This window comes from Xenopus tropicalis, chromosome 10 (assembly GCF_000004195.4).
Source record: "Xenopus tropicalis strain Nigerian chromosome 10, UCB_Xtro_10.0, whole genome shotgun sequence".
Classification (NCBI taxonomy): Eukaryota; Metazoa; Chordata; class Amphibia; order Anura; family Pipidae; genus Xenopus; species Xenopus tropicalis.
Window position 1 is genome coordinate 3523536 of NC_030686.2, and position 19500 is coordinate 3543035.

A 19500-nucleotide genomic window follows, 5' to 3' on the forward strand; every position below is an offset into this window, starting at 1 on the left:
ATCTCAGAAATCTGGCTCCCTGTTCCTGCAATTGGAGTTGGGAGCAATAAGCACAGTTTCCCAGCACTGAACAAGTCTGTCCCTTTATCCCCATGTCTGATTCCTGTGCCATATAATGACGGGAAAAATGCCATCATTATCTCTATATGTAAGGTACCAGCAAGGGGCCTGACACAGTGCTGGGAATCAGCATTCTCACTGGTCAATTATTTTCTTGCATCTATAATTACATTTTTTGGCAACTTCTATAGCAAAACTAGGGGGACAGCGTTATGGTTGGGTTTACATCCCATTTAAGTATTTCTTTTATGTTTTCTGTAGGCACCAAGGTGGTCGGCCATGGGACCGGCTAGTTACAGGGTCACGGTGACCTTACAGATGACAGTTCAGAGAAGCCGGCCATCAACTTTGAAAGCTGTCATTGATTCCCTTAAGCTGTTGCCTATGGAGCTCCTATTTCAGAGAGGGCTGTCAGAACCCTCAACGTGTCCCATGTTGCCAGTAAGTTGCAGGCAGTTATTATCATGAATTAGTGGCTTCCCTGACAGCTTTGATAACTGAGCTCAGCAACCCAATAGCTTTTCAGTTTTTCAGCTGACGGAAATGCAGAATAGAAAGGCAGTAAATACTTTGCACAACAAGTAAAACTGAAGGGCCGGTCACTCGGCCGCTTAGATTACAGCGTAATAAAAACCGTGGACTTTTGTTGCTCGTGTTGCACGTAATTTAGATTGTCCATAATTAGATAACGAGCGAGGCGTGCCTTGTAATGGCTTTAGTGAATAATTGACTTGCGCAGTAATATAAGTGTATTCCCTTCATTAGCGGAGCAACAGTAACAGCGAGGATTAACGGGGATTAAGGACTGGAGATATTTCATTGCATTACTTGATTGGGCCACATGATGGAGCATTGCCCATTCCGTTCATGAATTGCAGTTCGGCAGTACCAAGTGAGTAAATAAGCCTAAAACCAGTCCAAAATGATTTTTTAGAAAACCTTTAAAGGGGCACTAAACCCTGCTGTGCTGCATTGCTCAACCAAAATCTACTGGAGTACATAATATAACATATAATGAAGGGTGAGGCATGCTGGGAGCTGTAGTCCAGCAACATCAGGGTTGTATTCTTAAAGCAATATTGCGCAATAAAACTGCATTAAAATGCAAGAAATCCCCCAATGAGAATCCCAGCTGATGTGAGTAAATCCGGCTCCCTGTTCTCTGTTCCTGCAATTGGAGTTGGGAGCAATAAGCACAGTTTCCCAGCACTGAACAAGTCTGTCCCTTTATCCCCATGTCTGATTCCTGTGCCATATAATGACGGGAAAATGGCATCATTATCTCTATATGTAAGGTACCAGCAAGGGGCCTGACACAGTGCTGGGAATCAGCATTCTCATTGGTCACTTCTCCTGCATTTATAATGAAGTTTTTGATCAGTATAATTCTCATTGGTGAATTTAATTGCATCTATACTTACGTTTTTTGGCTTCATAGGTGATCATATTGGGAGAAGATCTGCTTCTCCAAAACGAGCGTATCTTACTCTGTATGGCCACCTTAAGACTCACATCTGAGTGTGTATGGCCACCTTAAGACTCACATCTGAGCGTGGCCACCTTAAGACTCACATCTGAGTGTGTATGGCCACCTTAAGACTCACATCTGAGTGTGTATGGCCACCTTAAGACTCACATCTGAGCGTGTATGGCCACCTTAGAACTCACATCTGAGTGTGTATGGCCACCTTAAGACTCACATCTGAGCGTGGCCACCTTAAGACTCACATCTGAGCGTGGCCACCTTAAGACTCACATCTGAGCATGTATGGCCACCTTAGAACTCACATCTGAGTGTGTATGGCCACCTTAAGACTCACATCTGAGCGTGTATGGCCACCTTAGAACTCACATCTGAGTGTGTATGGCCACATTAAGACTCACATCTGAGCGTGGCCACCTTAAGACTCACATCTGAGCGTGTATGGCCACCTTAAGACTCACATCTGAGCGTGGCCACCTTAAGACTCACATCTGAGCGTGTATGGCCACCTTAACAGCTGCAGGTAACTGAATAGAGCTAAACGATACTGTCATAACCCAGAGTCCACACGTATGTGCTAGTTCTGCTCTTCCTACCCTCATAGGGGGTGTCAGAATGAGGATAAGGGCAATAAAAGTGTAATGGCTTCTTGAGCTGGCGTTGCCATAGTGCAAAGGTGCTGGAATTCAAACCCAAGTACAAATATTTGACATGTGAGATGCAGGGAAGGCTCATTTTCTGTCGCTTTCAAACCTCGTAGCATTTGTAGATTTTGTTCCATAATCCGGAAGATCCTTTATCCAGGGATGAGCTCAGCTACAGTGACTTCTTCCAACCCCCAAATTAAAAGGCACTAAGTTTTCCCAAGCGCAGTAACTCCATAGCAACCAATTAGATGTTAACTTTTAAACAGGTGACTGGTAAATTCTGCCTGCTGATTGGTTGCTGTAGCTTACTGCTCGTAAGACCCATAAAACCATATTCCCACATATATACACGTGCATAAGGTTGTGAAATAAAGGGGAAACTGTCACAATGGACACCATTGCATCTTGTTGTTACCCTTTGCACTCCTGCTGTGTAGCCACGGGGGCAGCCATTTAAAAGGAGAAAAGGGACAGGTTAAGGTCCCCATACACGGGCCGATAGCAGCTGCCAATATTGGTCCCTTGGACTGATTCGGCAGCTTATCGGCCCGTGTAGGAGCAGAAACGAGGGGCCTGGCCGCAGGCCCGGATTTGTGGCGAGGCCACAAAGGCCCAGGCCTAGGGTGGCACAAACAATAGGGACCTCTCCCCAATGCTCCGTATGAGACCTTTACTGTTCGCGCATGCATGCTCGGCGGCGCGGGGGGGTTCCGTTGGTTTGCGCATGTGTGGGGGGGGGGCTAGGGGGGTGAAGAATGGGGGTAGCCTCGGGTGCCCCCATTAGAAATCAGGGCCTGCCTGCCCAACCGATATCTGGCCTAAAATTGGTGACTGCCCCATTGCCGCCAATATAATTCAATCGTTTTGCTCCAGGGCCAAATGATCGAATTAATTTTTTTTTTGCCTATACGCTCCCCGATATTGCCTACTCGTAGGTGGGGATATCGGGTGAAGATCCACTCGCTTGGCGATCTCGTATGTGTATGGGGACCTTTAAGCTGGCCATACACGGCTGGCCATACACGGGCAGGCATGAAGGCGAATTTGATCGTTTGGCCCTGGGGCCAAACGGTCGAATTCTACACGTGGCAATAGGCCAGTCGGTTCGGGGAGCGCATTTTCTAACCTGGCCGATCGATATCTGGCCAATTTCAGGCCCCTTGGTTCTGCCCCTACACGGGCCAATAAGCTGCCAAATCAGTCCAAGGGACCGATATTGGAGGCTATAATCGGCCCGTGTATGGGCACCTTTACACAGCAGATAACGGATAAGCTCTATAGAATACAATGGTGTTTATCTGTTATCTGCTATGTGTCTTTTCTTCATTTAATGGTGGCCCCCATGTTACTTTTTGCACTCATGAAAGACAGACAGAGAGTTGCGGACCTTCTGATTGGGTGTAGGGGTGGTTTGTAGGAATCTAGTGAGCACTTGAGATAGGGTGGGGGCACCTACATACTTGAAACTCTGAGCTCTGCTTGTTTGGTGCCTGATCTCAATTGGTAAGTTCACTAGGTGTTATTCAGATGTACAGATTGGGGAGTGCCTGGGAGGCACAAGGTGCAGCATTGCCCTGTAGTTACCCCCTGTATATGGGAGGCATTAAGTACCAGGCTTTGCTTTGCACCTTATCCAGTGCCCTAGACACGTGATGTCAATACAGAAAGAAACATCCCAGTGCAATGCATTGTGGGTTATGTAGTTCCTGCAGGCTGTCTGTAAGCTGGGGAGAAGTTGTTACAATTTGTAACATCAGTGTTTTAGTCCCTCCTCCCCTGCCAGGATTTCAAATGATGCAGAAAGAGAAGAGCTGTGGATTTCAGCCTATAAAAAGTGTGTGCCTGCAGCTACGCTGGAATTCTGGGGGGGAGTGCTGCATTGTGGGTAAGAAAGATGGGGATTTACGTCAGAAAAATGGCTCTTTTCCTCAATAAAAGGCTCGTTTGGGGAGCTGGCTACTGCGGTGCTAACGAGAGCAACACTCGGGGAGGAAGCAATTTATACAGAGTGGGGGCAGGGATTGGGGTAACAAAGGAAGATAAAAGGCCCCTGTGTGTAATCAGAGCCTTTGTGGAGGCCGCACAGATACTGTGGCTTCTTCTCATTGTCTTTTGTTATGGCTCCGTCAGCAGGAAGGTACAGTTTGTATAACAAAGAGTCATATTTAGCCACCATAATCAGGGGTAGTTCACCTTTGAGTTAACTTTTTGTATGCTATAGCATAGCCAATTCTAAGCAACTTTTCAATTGGTCTTCATTATTTATTTGTTATGGTATTTGCCGTCTTCATCTAACTCCTTGCAGCTTTCAAATGGGGGTCACTGACCCCGGCAGCCAGTATTCTAAGTAGAGACCAATGGGATGAGTTCTGCTAAGTAAAGACCAATGGGACTAGTTCTGCTAAGTAAAGACCAATGGGGCTACTCCTGCTAAGTAGAGACCAATGGGGCTAGTTCTGCTAAGTAAAGACCAATGGGGCTACTCCTGCTAAGTAGAGACCAATGGGGCTAGTTCTGCTAAGTAGAGACCAATGGGGCTAGTTCTGCTAAGTAAAGACCAATGGGGCTAGTTCTGCTAAGTAGAGACCAATGGGGCTAGTTCTGCTAAGTAGAGACCAATGGGGCTAGTTCTGCTAAGTAGAGACCAATGGGGCTAGTTCTGCTAAGTAGAGACCAATAGGGCTAGTTCTGCTAAGTAAAGACCAATGGGGCTAGTTCTGCTAAGTAGAGACCAATGGGGCTAGTTCTGCTAAGTAGAGACCAATGGGGCTAGCTCTGTATTCTTAGTAAAAGCCAATGGGCAGTTAGTTTGTGAGCAAACAGGTTATATTCAAAAGCAAACTAACTGAACAGTTATGTCCCATATGGCACCCCCTTAAGTCACTACTAACAGCTTAGAGAGCTGAAAGCAGGAAGTAGTGTTCTGGCTATTATGTTAGACATTTGCCTTTATAGATGACATTTTTTACTAACTATATGGAAAACATTTTTTATTTTGTGCACTCTGTCTATTTTATTTTTACACTGTTCCTTTAAGGTACGGGGGGGGGGGAGCTAAGTGGGATGCACCACCCCAGGGGTTTATAATTCAGACGTCTGCAGTTCTGTGTTTATTGCCTGAGCTGTTCCCATTGAAGTGTATATTATACCAGTGTTGCCTGAGATTCCCGCAGGGCAGTGCAAAGTATTACCTCTGTACATAGGAATGATGAGCATTCCTTCTAACTTTATAGGTCGCTCATACACTGACTTACAGTTAGAGGGGGAAGACACACGGAGCTACTTAGTAGCAGCTACTTGTCGCCGCCGCTACTAAAACAGACAATGCTGATCATTTACTGATAATTGTCTCTATGTGTGTTTAGCAGAGGCAATTCTCATTATTGTCTATTTGAGGGTATATTCTGGCATTTAGTAGTCATAACAAGTAGCTGCTACTAAGTAGCCCTGTGTGTCTTCATCCTAAAAGAAATGACAGTGATTCCCTGTGTTTGAATAGGAAGGTTGTGTTTCTGCACTAAAAAGCCCTAGAGGGAAGGATTCCTGCCTCGCTGCGTCCCTGCACTAAACCTGAAATATTCATCTGTCCCGGTCTTAAACCCCCCCGGAAGGGTCAAGTGTTAATTAATTACGGCATGTTCAGCGCCTAAGGTTACTCCATTGTGTTTTGTCGTTAAGTGGTAATGATATGCGCGTGGGGCTGTACAGTAAGGGCGGGGGGACTAGAGCGACGGGCTCCAGTAAGGAACAGAGAAGTCTATATACAGGTAGGGGACCTATTATCCAGAGTGCTTGGGACCTGGGGTTTTCCTGATAAGGGGTCTTTCTGTAATTTAGATCTCCATAGCTTAAAGGGATACTGTCATGATATTTATGGGGTACATTTTATCTCTAAATGACACTGTTGCACAAAGTCAGACCTGGGAGTTCAGGGCCCACCGGGGCCCCCGCCTGCCGTGTCCCCTAACCCCCACGCTCCCCCCACAGGGTCCCCCACCGGCCGCGTCCCCTAACCCCCACCCCCCATAGGGTCCCCCACCGGTCGTGTCCCCCACGCTCCCCCCACAGGATCCCCCACGGCGGCCGTGTCCCCTAACCCCCACACCCCCCCACGCTTCCCCCACAGGGTCCCCCACCGGCCGCGTCCCCTAACCCCCATGCCCCCCCCATGCTCCCCCACAGGGTCCCCCACCGGCCGCGTCCCCTAACCCCCATGCCCCCCCCATGCTCCCCCACAGGATCCCCCACCGGCCGCGTCCCCTAACCCCCACGCTCCCCCCATGCTCCCCCACAGGGTCCCCCACCGGCCGCGTCCCCTAACCCCCATGCCCCCCCCATGCTCCCCCACAGGATCCCCCACCGGCCGCGTCCCCTAACCCCCATGCCCCCCCCATGCTCCCCCACAGGATCCCCCACCGGCCGTGTCCCCTAACCCCCATGCCCCCCCCATGCTCCCCCACAGGGTCCCCCACCGGCCGCGTCCCCTAACCCCCATGCCCCCCCATGCTCCCCCACAGGATCCCCCACCGGCCGCGTCCCCTAACCCCCACGCTCCCCCTACAGGGCCCCCACCGGCCGCGTCCCCTAACCCCCACGCTCCCCCCACAGGGTCCCCCACCGGCAGCGTCCCCTAACCCCCACGCTCCCCCCACAGGGCCCCCACCGGCCACGTCCCCTAAGCCCCACGCTCCCCCCACAGGATCCCCCACCGGCCGCTTCCCCTAACCCCCACGCCCCCCCCCACAGGGTCCCCCACCGGCCGTGTCCCCTAACCCCCATGCCCCCCCCCACAGGGTCCCCCACCGGCCGTGTCCCCTAACCCCCACGCTCCCCCCACAGGGTCCCCCACCGGCAGCGTCCCCTAACCCCCATGCCCCCCCCCACAGGGTCCCCCACTGGCCACGTCGGATTTCAATGCAGGATTCTCTTGGAACTTCCTGGATAAGGGGTTTCTGGATAATGGATCCCAACCTGTATATATGTAACATCAGCTCTAACGGTTCCCTACGGCTGCCAGTACGCAGGGTGGGCCAATGGAACACCGGGAAAATACCCAATGGGCCCTGCCAACCCAGACCTGATCCGCATTGCCCTCCCTCCCTTAACTTTTGCAAAAATAAGGAGTGGGGGTGGGAAGGGGCTGGCAGTGGGCAAGCAGGCAGGTGGTTGGGGCCCCAGAGGGGGTGTGCGGCTCTGGCCACACCCCAGTCTAACCCTGCCATTACAGCAGAACACGGGGGGCACATTTATATAATCCGTCCTTCCCATGTAACCAGATGGTGTTACACAGGCATCTCCAGGCAGCAGAGTTACCCCTAGCAACTATTGCTATGAACCTGCTGGGAGCCCCGGACCCCTGCAAAAAAACTTTGGAAGGGCCCAATGCACACTTTTCCCTACTTGGACCCCCCCCCCCCTGCTCGCTCCATCCTTCACCCTGATCCTAACTCTGCGGTCCGGGCCCCCCTTCTTTCTCTATAATTACACCACTGGGCCCCGGCCACTGCCCTTTCTGTCCTTTCCTAAAACCACACACAATATTAGCTTTGTGGCCCTTCTGCCCCCCTTAAGGACCATTAACAACTCAAATGAAAAAATACCGTTTGCACTGTAATTGTAGTTATTCTTATACAGGTATGGGATCCCTTATCCGGAAAGCCCCAGGTCCCGAGCATTCTGGATAACAGAATACCCCACAGTATTTGTAACACAAAGTCCTTCTTATTGTGTTGTGTGTGTCGGTTCTGTAGCTGCAGTTGGAAACTGCTTGGGTTACAATCGCCCACAATCACCCCACGTGCCATTTCCCTAACAAAGGACACGGCAGGGGGGCCCCTCGGAGCCTAAGTGGCTCATACGACAGGAGACAATCAGATTATCTGCAATGTTATTTCTGTCTGGGTTTGGGAACAAATGGGGGGATTTAGTGTCTCTTGCTGCCCTGTTGTCCATCAGAGCTACTTAGTAGCAGCTACTAAATGCCAGAAAATCCCCTGCCATAGACACTACTGAGAATTGCCCCTGCTAAAACACACACGTAGAGACAATTATCAGTAAATGATCAGTATTTCTGTAGCCGTCAATGTTTTAGTCCCTCCTCCCCTGCCAGGATCTTAAATGATACAGGAAGAGAAGAGCTGTTTTGCGGCTGGATTCCAGCCTATAAACATGGGATTTATTGCTACTTTTTTGAAGGAACAGATTACAGCGATAGGTTGGTAGAAAATTGTACTTTCTAAAAAGGAAAGTCCTCAAACCCATAATTTACTCACCAATTGTCAGACTTGCCCCTTCCCAAGTGCTATCTCCCTTCTGCCCCAAACCACTTTGATGTTGTTCAGAGTTTTAGCTCAGATCTCACCCATCTTTTACCTCTGTGCTCTGTAACGGGCATTGCTAGGATTTCACAGTTGATCTGCTAATATCCTTATCATTTACAGTAGGGGGTACATTATCCCTTATAATACATGAGTGATACTCAGAGTTCCCTGTATAACTCAGCCTGCAGCCTTGTGCCTTTATATGGGGGGCACAGAACCCCTCAGTGACTGCTAATATCCTTATCATTTACAGTAGGGGGTACAGTATCCCTTATAATACATGAGTGATACTCAGAGTTCCCTGTATAACTCAGCCTGCAGCCTTGTGCCTTTATATGGGGGGCACAGAACCCCTCCGTGACTGCTAATATCCTTATCATTTACAGTAGGGGGTACATTATCCCTTATAATACATGAGTGATACTCAGAGTTCCCTGTATAACTCAGCCTGCAGCCTTGTGCCTTTATATGGGGGGCACAGAACCCCTCAGTGACTGCTAATATCCTTATCACTTACAGTAGGGGGTACATTATCCCTTATAATACATGAGTGATACTCAGAGTTCCCTGTATAACTCAGCCTGCAGCCTTGTGCCTTTATAGGGTCACAGAACCCCTCACTGACTGCTAATATCCTTATCATTTACAGTAGGGGGTACATTATCCCTTATAATACATGAGTGATACTCAGAGTTCCCTGTATAACTCAGCCTGCAGCCTTGTGCCTTTATATGGGGGGCACAGAACCCCTCAGTGACTGCTAATATCCTTATCATTTACAGTAGGGGGTACATTATCCCTTATAATACATGAGTGATACTCAGAGTTCCCTGTATAACTCAGCCTGCAGCCTTGTGCCTTTATATGGGGGGCACAGAACCCCTCAGTGACTGCTAATATCCTTATCATTTACAGTAGGGGGTACAGTATCCCTTATAATACATGAGTGATACTCAGAGTTCCCTGTATAACTCAGCCTGCAGCCTTGTGCCTTTATATGGGGGGCACAGAACCCCTCCGTGACTGCTAATATCCTTATCATTTACAGTAGGGGGTACATTATCCCTTATAATACATGAGTGATACTCAGAGTTCCCTGTATAACTCAGCCTGCAGCCTTGTGCCTTTATATGGGGGGCACAGAACCCCTCAGTGACTGCTAATATCCTTATCACTTACAGTAGGGGGTACATTATCCCTTATAATACATGAGTGATACTCAGAGTTCCCTGTATAACTCAGCCTGCAGCCTTGTGCCTTTATAGGGTCACAGAACCCCTCACTGACTGCTAATATCCTTATCATTTACAGTAGGGGGTACATTATCCCTTATAATACATGAGTGATACTCAGAGTTCCCTGTATAACTCAGCCTGCAGCCTTGTGCCTTTATAGGGTCACAGAACCCCTCACTGACTACTAATATCCTTATCATTTACAGTAGGGGGTACATTATCCCTTATAATACATGAGTGATACTCAGAGTTCCCTGTATAACTCAGCCTGCAGCCTTGTGCCTTTATATGGGGGGCACAGAACCCCTCAGTGACTGCTAATATCCTTATCATTTACAGTAGGGGGTACATTATCCCTTATAATACATGAGTGATACTCAGAGTTCCCTGTATAACTCAGCCTGCAGCCTTGTGCCTTTATATGGGGGGCACAGAACCCCTCAGTGACTGCTAATATCCTTATCATTTACAGTAGGGGGTACATTATCCCTTATAATACATGAGTGATACTCAGAGTTCCCTGTATAACTCAGCCTGCAGCCTTGTGCCTTTATATGGGGGGCACAGAACCCCTCCGTGACTGCTAATATCCTTATCATTTACAGTAGGGGGTACATTATCCCTTATAATACATGAGTGATACTCAGAGTTCCCTGTATAACTCAGCCTGCAGCCTTGTGCCTTTATATGGGGGGCACAGAACCCCTCAGTGACTGCTAATATCCTTATCACTTACAGTAGGGGGTACATTATCCCTTATAATACATGAGTGATACTCAGAGTTCCCTGTATAACTCAGCCTGCAGCCTTGTGCCTTTATATGGGCACAGAACCCCTCAGTGACTGCTAATATCCTTATCATTTACAGTAGGGGGTACATTATCCCTTATAATACATGAGTGATACTCAGAGTTCCCTGTATAACTCAGCCTGCAGCCTTGTGCCTTTATATGGGCACAGAACCCCTCAGTGACTGCTAATATCCTTATCATTTACAGTAGGGGGTACATTATCCCTTATAATACATGAGTGATACTCAGAGTTCCCTGTATAACTCAGCCTGCAGCCTTGTGCCTTTATATGGGGGGCACAGAACCCCTCAGTGACTGCTAATATCCTTATAATTTACAGTAGGGGGTACATTATCCCTTATAATACATGAGTGATACTCAGAGTTCCCTGTATAACTCAGCCTGCAGCCTTGTGCCTTTATATGGGGGGCACAGAACCCCTCAGTGACTGCTAATATCCTTATCATTTACAGTAGGGGGTACATTATCCCTTATAATACATGAGTGATACTCAGAGTTCCCTGTATAACTCAGCCTGCAGCCTTGTGCCTTTATATGGGGGGCACAGAACCCCTCCGTGACTGCTAATATCCTTATCATTTACAGTAGGGGGTACATTATCCCTTATAATACATGAGTGATACTCAGAGTTCCCTGTATAACTCAGCCTGCAGCCTTGTGCCTTTATATGGGGGGCACAGAACCCCTCAGTGACTGCTAATATCCTTATCATTTACAGTAGGGGGTACATTATCCCTTATAATACATGAGTGATACTCAGAGTTCCCTGTATAACTCAGCCTGCAGCCTTGTGCCTTTATATGGGCACAGAACCCCTCAGTGACTGCTAATATCCTTATCATTTACAGTAGGGGGTACATTATCCCTTATAATACATGAGTGATACTCAGAGTTCCCTGTATAACTCAGCCTGCAGCCTTGTGCCTTTATATGGGCACAGAACCCCTCAGTGACTGCTAATATCCTTATCATTTACAGTAGGGGGTACATTATCCCTTATAATACATGAGTGATACTCAGAGTTCCCTGTATAACTCAGCCTGCAGCCTTGTGCCTTTATAGGGTCACAGAACCCCTCACTGACTGCTAATATCCTTATCATTTATCCTTTATAATAGATGAGTGATACTCATATATGTACACATAGAACCTCCCCATCACTAATATCCTTATCATTATACAGCAGGGGGTAAAATATTTTCTATAAATCAGTAGGAAGGCTTTATTGCATGTTCAGACAGACATGCAATGCAGAGAATGATAATATATACCAAAATACCCTCTGGACATTGCCCCCTTGATTACTGATCCTGCGTAAGTGACCCCTGCCCTCCCACCCCTAGCTGAGTGCAGTTCTGCCCCCATGCATTTCCTTTGATATGGAGGAGGATGGAGCACTGGCAGCAATGGGAGGGAAGGAGTTAAAGCTTACCTGTTAGATATAGGCAAACACAGCAGATGTAGGTGTGTCACACACTCAGGTATATATTTATATATATATATTTGTGCTGAGCATCAGGTGTACAGACCCAATGGGACGGGCTGTTTTGACTGGAGGGGGCGATTGAGGGATTTAGGTGGGTGGGACAGGGGGAGGGGGCAGGAGCAGGTCGGACTGGTCTCAATGAATGGCTGGAGGCTGGTGGATACACATGAAAGTGGAACAAACTGCAGGCTCCGGGCACTGACTCCTTGTCTCTTACAGGAATTGTTGGGTCTCGTACGTTCCTATCTGGGGGGTCCTTGTCTGCAGCAATGAGGCTTCTCTGCCTGCTCCCTCTCCTGCTCCTGCCCATGGTAAGTCATACCTACCCTTATTGCCCCTGCCTGCTGTCATAGCAACGCTGTGTAACTGGCATCTGGAACTACAACTCCCAGCACCCCCACCCAGTCTCCTGCTGAACAGTTAGTTACGGCCCTGGGGTTCCCATCTGGGGTAGTTCCTGACCGGCTGGGGATTCTGAGAGTTTTGGATTTAAAAACTATTCACAAAAATTTGCCACAGGCAAGGGTTTATGTGCATCTTGCCCTACTGTCTCCATCTTGCCTACTGTCTCCATCTTGCCCTACTGTCTCCATCTTGCCCTACTGTCTCCATCTTGTCCTACTGTCTCCATCTTGCCCTACTGTCTCCATCTTGCCCTACTGTCTCCATCTTGCCTTCCTATCTCCATCTTACCCTACTGTCTCCATCTTGCCCTACTGTCTTCCTCTTGTCCTACTGTCTCCATCTTGCCCTACTGTCTCCATCTTGCCTTCCTATCTCCATCTTGCCTTACTGTCTCCATCTTGCCCTACAGTCTTCCTCTTGTCCTACTGTCTCCATCTTGCCCTACTGTCTCCATCTTGCCCTACTGTCTCCATCTTGCGCTACTGTCTCCATCTTGTCCTACTGTCTCCATCCTGCCCTACTGTCTCCATCTTGTCCTACTGTCTCCATCTTGCTCTACTGTCTCCATCTTGCCCTCCTGTCTCCATCTTGCCCTACTGTCTCCATCTTGCCCTACTGTCTCCATCCTGTCCTACTGTCTCCATCCTGTCCTACTGTCTCCATCTTGCCCTCCTGTCTCCATCTTGCCCTACTGTCTCCATCCTGCCCTACTGTCTCCATCTTGCCCTACTGTCTCCATCCTTCCCTACTGTCTCTATCTTGCCTTACTCTCTCCATCTTGCCCTACTGTCTCCCTCTTGCCCTACTGTCTCCCTCTTGCCCTACTGTCTGCATCTTGCCCTACTGTCTCCATCTTGCCCTACTGTCTCCATCTTGCCCTACTGTCCTCATCTTGCCCTACTGTCTGCATCTTGCCCTACTGTCCTCATCTTGCCCTACTGTCTGCATCTTGCCCTACTGTCTCAATCTTGCCCTACTGTCTCCCTCTTGCCCTACTGTCTGCATCTTGCCCTACTGTCTCCATCTTGCCCTACTGTCTCCATCTTGCCCTACTGTCTCCCTCTTGCCCTACTGTCTCCATCTTGCCCTACTGTCTCCATCTTGCCCTACTGTCTCCATCTTGCCCTACTGTCTCCATCTTGCCCCACTGTCTCCATCTTGCCCCACTGTCTCCATCTTGCCCCACTGTCTCCATCTTGCCCTACTGTCTCCATCTTGCCCTACTCTCTCCATCTTGCCCCACTGTCTCCATCTTGCCCCACTGTCTCCATCTTGCCCCCCTGTCTCCATCTTGCCCCACTGTCTCCATCTTGCCCTACTGTCTCCATCTTGCCCTACTGTCTCCATCTTGCCCTACTGTCCCCATCTTGCCCTACTGTCTCCATCTTGCCCTACTGTCTCCATCTTGCCCTACCTTCTCCATCTTGCCCTACTGTCTCCATCTTGCCCTACTGTCTCCATCTTGCTCTACTGTCTCCATCTTGCCCTACTGTCCCCATCTTGTCTTACTGTCTCCATCTTGCCCTACTGTCTCCATCTTGTCTTACTGTCTCCATCTTGCCCTACTGTCTCCATCTTGCCCTACTGGCTCCATCTTGCCCTACTGTCCCCATCTTGCCCTACTGTCTCCAGCTTGCCCTACTGTCTCCAGCTTGCCCTACTGTCTCCATCTTGCCCTACTGTCTCCATCTTGCCCTACTGTCTCCATCTTGCCCTACTGTCTCCATCTTGCCCTACTGTCTCCATCTTGCCCTACTGGCTCCATCTTGCCCTACTGTCCCCATCTTGCCCTACTGTCTCCATCTTGCCCTACTGTCTCCATCTTGCCCTACTGTCTCCATCTTGCCCTACTGTCTCCATCTTGCCCTACTGTCTCCATCTTGTCCTACTGTCCCCATCTTGACTTACTGTCTCCATCTTGCCCTACTGTCTCCATCTTGCCCTACTGTCCCCATCTTGTCCTACTGTCCCCATCTTGCCCTACTGTCTCCATCTTTTGCTGATCCAAAATCTACTATATGACTAGTAACATTTATATTAGAGCTAAAGCTTTTTGTACGCATGCACCAAGCCCATTTTTTTGGTTCTGATGGATTCGGACAAACACTGAACCACTGAAACACTAGGTTACAGAAGGGTTAAAAATCGCTGTGGACGGCTAAGATTTTTTTTCCCCCCTAACATTTAACCCTTCCAGATCCTGATTAGCAAAGGCAAAAGGCCAAATAACGAACTGAATCCTGGATTGGGTGCTCCCCTACTGTATAGCGGAATGGCACATACATGTACCGTATAGGATCCCACAGTCGCACTTTTACTTTCTCCTCCCTCTCTAACTGTCAGTTTGTCGGAGATTGTGTTATTTGGACACATTGCTGCTATCACCTGTCAGACCCAAAGTGATAAATTGACTTTAAGGAAAGATCCAAGGGAGCCGCTATGGGTTGTGTGAAGAACCAATCCCCAGGGAAGGATTATGGAAATCACTGATCATTGACTGTTTTGCAATTTCCTTGTCTCCCTTTGTTTGCGGAGGCTCCGTGCAGATAAGGGGTATCAGTAGCTCTGGGGGGCAAGATAAGGACTCGCCACTTCCTGCGCATTTCTAACAAGGTTTCGTAGCTACGTGCCTTGTACCATGGTTACTGAGATATTGTTATAATGTGCCCGGCTGATTGGGTAGGAGAAGTGCCCGGAACCAACGCTGCTGCACATCATTTCCTTGTGTGGGAAAAGCCTGACAGTGCCAGTACTGTGCGGTTCTGCCCAGAAACATCTATATGCTGGGCAAACCTAGGGGGCTGTTCCTGCTGAATTGTGCTTAGTACAGGGGAATCCCTATGTGCCATAGTTTTATGGTATCTCTCTGTACAGGCTATGGGCAAACTTAGGGGGCTGTTCCTGCTGAATTGTGCTTAGTACAGGGGAATCCCTATGTGCCATAGTTTTATGGTATCTCTCTGTACAGGCTATGAGCAAACTTAGGGGGCTGTTCCTGCTGAATTGTGCTTAGTACAGGGGAATCCCTATGTGCCATAGTTTTATGGTATCTCTCTGTACAGGCTATGGGCAAACTTAGGGGGCTGTTCCTGCTGAATTGTGCTTAGTACAGGGGAATCCCTATGTGCCATAGTTTTATGGTATCTCTCTGTACAGGCTATGGGCAAACTTAGGGGGCTGTTCCTGCTGAATTGTGCTTAGTACAGGGGAATCCCTATGTGTCATAGTTTTATGGTATCTCTCTGTACAGGCTATGGGCAAACTTAGGGGGCTGTTCCTGCTGAATTGTGCTTAGTACAGGGGAATCCCTATGTGCCATAGTTTTATGGTATCTCTCTGTACAGGCTATGGGCAAACTTAGGGGGCTGTTCCTGCTGAATTGTGCTTAGTACTGGGGAATCCCTATGTGCCATAGGTTTATGGTATCTCTCTGTACAGGCTATGAGCAAACTTAGGGGGCTGTTCCTGCTGAATTGTGCTTAGTACAAGGGAATCCCTATGTGCCATAGTTTTATGGTATCTCTCTGTACAGGCTATGGGCAAACTTAGGGGGCTGTTCCTGCTGAATTGTGCTTAGTACAAGGGAATAGCTAATCTGGATAGAAAAGCCTGAGATAATTAGTAATATTTAAGTCAATATATGAAGGTGGAAGTTACAGTAGCTCTGGAGTAAAACATGTCATTATTCTGCCCTATTAGGTTCTGCAGAATGTTAGAGGCCCCTGTCCCCCACAGCAAAATATTTTTTTTTTTGCCCCCAAAGGCTCCGTAAATTCTTCCCCGTCTGCTGCCTCTGCTCTGACTTGCAGGTAGAAAACGTGAGACTTATTGTTTTAGAAATTCTGTATTTAAATGATGGTTTATACTAAGGGCATTATTTAATGCATTGCTCCTGGGTGTCTCCCTGGCCCAAACCTGTCTGCCATTGGTCAGCCACCAACCCAGTGAGTCTTATGCAGCTGCACTCCTATTGGCTGGCTTATTCCTTATACTCTTAATTGCCACTCTTTCTCCTGAAATGATTCAATTAGAGCAAATCACTTTCCTTCAAATGCCAGGCTTCCCTCTCCTCTGCCCAGGTGGCAACCCACCTATGGGAGCCACAGGTTGGATGCTGTTGGTTTGAGGTGGCCACAGGGCCGTCATCAGAAATCTCAGGCCCCCCCTCCCATAGGGCCCCTCCCATCAGTACAAAGGACACACAGACATAAAAAGTATCAGGGCCCCCCTAACACAGTGCCCCCCTAATGCTATGCTGGCCAGGGCCTCCCATACACAGTGGCCCCCGAAGACAGTGCCCCCATACACAGTGCCCCAATTGCACCCATACAAAGTGCCCCCCCTAAGGCTATACTGGCCAGGGCCCCTTATACACAGTGTCCCCCAAAGACAATGCCCCCAATTGCCGCCATACACAGTGCCCCCCTAACAGTATGCTGGCCAGGGCCCTCTTAACGCTATGCTGCCCAGGGCCCCCAAATTGCCCCCAATCTGCGGCTTTTTCTGCGGCAACGGCAGCTTCTTCTGTGGCGGCGGTGGCTCCGGCGACTCCGGGCTCCTCTGCGAGACAGGCCCTTTTATACAGTTGCACCCTGTCACACATACGCACAGGGCGCGACCAATTGGATTGGATGACAGGGCCCATAATAGATTAAAGTGGGCCTGAGCTAGTCAGAAAACTGTAGCATGGCCGGGTCCCCTTTAAAAGTAATTATTGCCCGGGCCTGGGATGACTGTCCCCCCTGTGCCCCCTGTTGGCCATACATTGGCCAACATGTCAAGCTATCCGAATGAACAGCCTTTGGGCTGGATTAGCTTGGGCCCTTGCCTTCACAAATGCATCTGCAGATCACTTTTTTAGCTTGGACAGATCAACTCTGCCCAACAGAACTGCAGGATGGTCTTTATATACTGGGTCTAGTTGGCATCTATACCCACGATGGTCAAAATGCCCAACCCAATGGCTATTGTCAGCTTTACAGATCTCCCTTTTCTGTAAACTGTTCACTGTCCATTTCTGCCCTCGGGTCGAATGACCGGAAATGCTCAGACACGTCTATCATACAAGTTGAATGCTTTAAACCAATGTCAGTCTTTGTTCTACCCTCAAGGGCCAGTCAAAGCCACAATAAATTCTTCACGCTGGAAGATTTACACAAAAGAAGCTTACAGAGTAGTCAACCCAAGCGGCGAGTAACTAGGGTGTGAGCTTGGCTGTGTGTGTTGATAGATGTGTTTTGAAGAGTCATTGTAGGCCCCATTGTTGATGTGAGTTGTAGAGTAAACTAGAAACAAACCCAGGGCCAAGAGAGAATATGAACAAAAACAGTTCCAAAACCCAAACACCCAATGCCGGCACAATACGGTACCTTAGGGCCCTGGTATCTGGACATGTTTTCTGCTCCAACCCCCATTTGGAGGTCCACCGTCACCCCAAATCTTATCGTATCTGGCTTCCAGGGTTAAATCTTAAATAACAAGTAACCTAGTATTGCAAGCAGGATAGGAACGGGTAGGCAACAAAGAAAATAGAAGGTAAAGGTCCATATATATTGGTACATGTGAACCTGTAGAACCTGTAGGATAACTCACATGTAGTTGACATGAAGTTGACGGCCAGTTGGAGTGATTGTGGATTAAATGCCAATTGTCTGGTTTAGAGCAGTCTGTAAGGTGTGTATTGGGAAGGAACAGGGGGTCGGACTTTGTATTGGGCTTCCAAGTAAGGGTTTGTGCCCATAATGTCTGAATAAATATTACTGTAGGGTAACCCATGGGGAATTACAGTTGTGGTGACTGGGTATATATATATATATATGTACAGGAATGGGATCTGTTATCCAGAAACCCATTATCTAGAGAGCTCCTAATAACAGGAAGGCCGTCTCCCATAGACTTCATTTTACTCAAATAATTCAAATTTTTTAAATTATTCCCTTTTCTCTGTAATAATAAAACAGTACCTGTACTTGATCCCAACTAAGATATAATTACCCCTTATTGGGGGCAGAACAGCCCTATTGGGTTTATTTCATGGTTAAATGATTCCCTTTTCTCTGTAATAATAAAACAGTACCTGTACTTGATCCCAACTAAGATATAATTACCCCTTATTGGGGCAGAACAGCCCTATTGGGTTTATTTCATGGTTAAATGATTCCCTTTTCTCTGTAATAATAAAACAGTACCTGTACTTGATCCCAACTAAGATATAATTACCCCTTATTGGGGCAGAACAGCCCTATTGGGTTTATTTAATGGTTAAATGATTCCCTTTTCTCTGTAATAATAAAACAGTACCTGTACTTGATCCCAACTAAGATATAATTACCCCTTATTGGGGCAGAACAGCCCTATTGGGTTTATTTCATGGTTAAATGATTCCCTTTTCTCTGTAATAATAAAACAGTACCTGTACTTGATCCCAACTAAGATATAACATATGACAGTACAGACTGTGCCATTTTACACATTATTATGTAGGAGTAAGGAAGGGGTGTTGGAAGGGAATGCAGAGAGTAGAATTAAGTCTGTTTCTCACTATCTATGCTAAAAAAATCTTGTTAATTGCTTTTAATCTACAGTCAAAGACAAGAACACCCACAGGCACATATGATATGACCCATCCCTTTATACAGTAAAAGCTAAATGCCCCGGGGCCGAGGGTGCAGTTCTATACAGGGCCAATTGTCATAAATACTTAGAAAAAGTGGGGAGAAGGGGGCGGGTAGGAATGTGAGTGATAGGGAAATGATAGAGAGGCGGGGCTTAGATTCATTGGCCGAGAATGAGAGGGTTCCTATGGCCTCCTGTAAATAGCAATGGGGATCTCTGCAAATAGCCCCGGGCATTGATAAATACAAACAAAATGGCTCTGCCACAACCCATGTGATATTTGGGGGTTACAGACTTATAGATCAGCACTTGGCTTTACCATCATGTGATATTTGGGGGTTACAGACTAATAGATCAGCACTTGGCTTTACCATCATGTGATATTTGGGGGTTACAGACTAATAGATCAGCGTTTGGCTTTACCATCATGTGATATT

General features: G+C 47.9%; 1 protein-coding gene across 7 annotated transcripts in view; it reads left to right on the forward strand.

Moving 5' to 3' along the window:
- The first annotated feature begins 861 nt into the window (after positions 1–861).
- cdh26 (cadherin 26) overlaps positions 862–19500 on the forward strand; it is a 55662-nt gene continuing 37023 nt past the window's right edge. For 3 of the 7 annotated variants that reach the window (XM_004919723.4, XM_031894554.1, XM_031894555.1), the window contains exons 1-2: positions 863–952; positions 12263–12354. In XM_004919723.4, coding sequence (XP_004919780.2) covers positions 928–952; positions 12263–12354 — 117 coding nt within the window. In that variant the 5' untranslated portion in view covers positions 863–927. Of the gene's footprint in view, positions 953–11954; positions 12039–12173; positions 12355–19500 lie in introns of those variants that run through there. The other 4 variants (XM_031894557.1, XM_031894553.1, XM_031894556.1 and 1 more) reach the window with 4 other exon arrangements.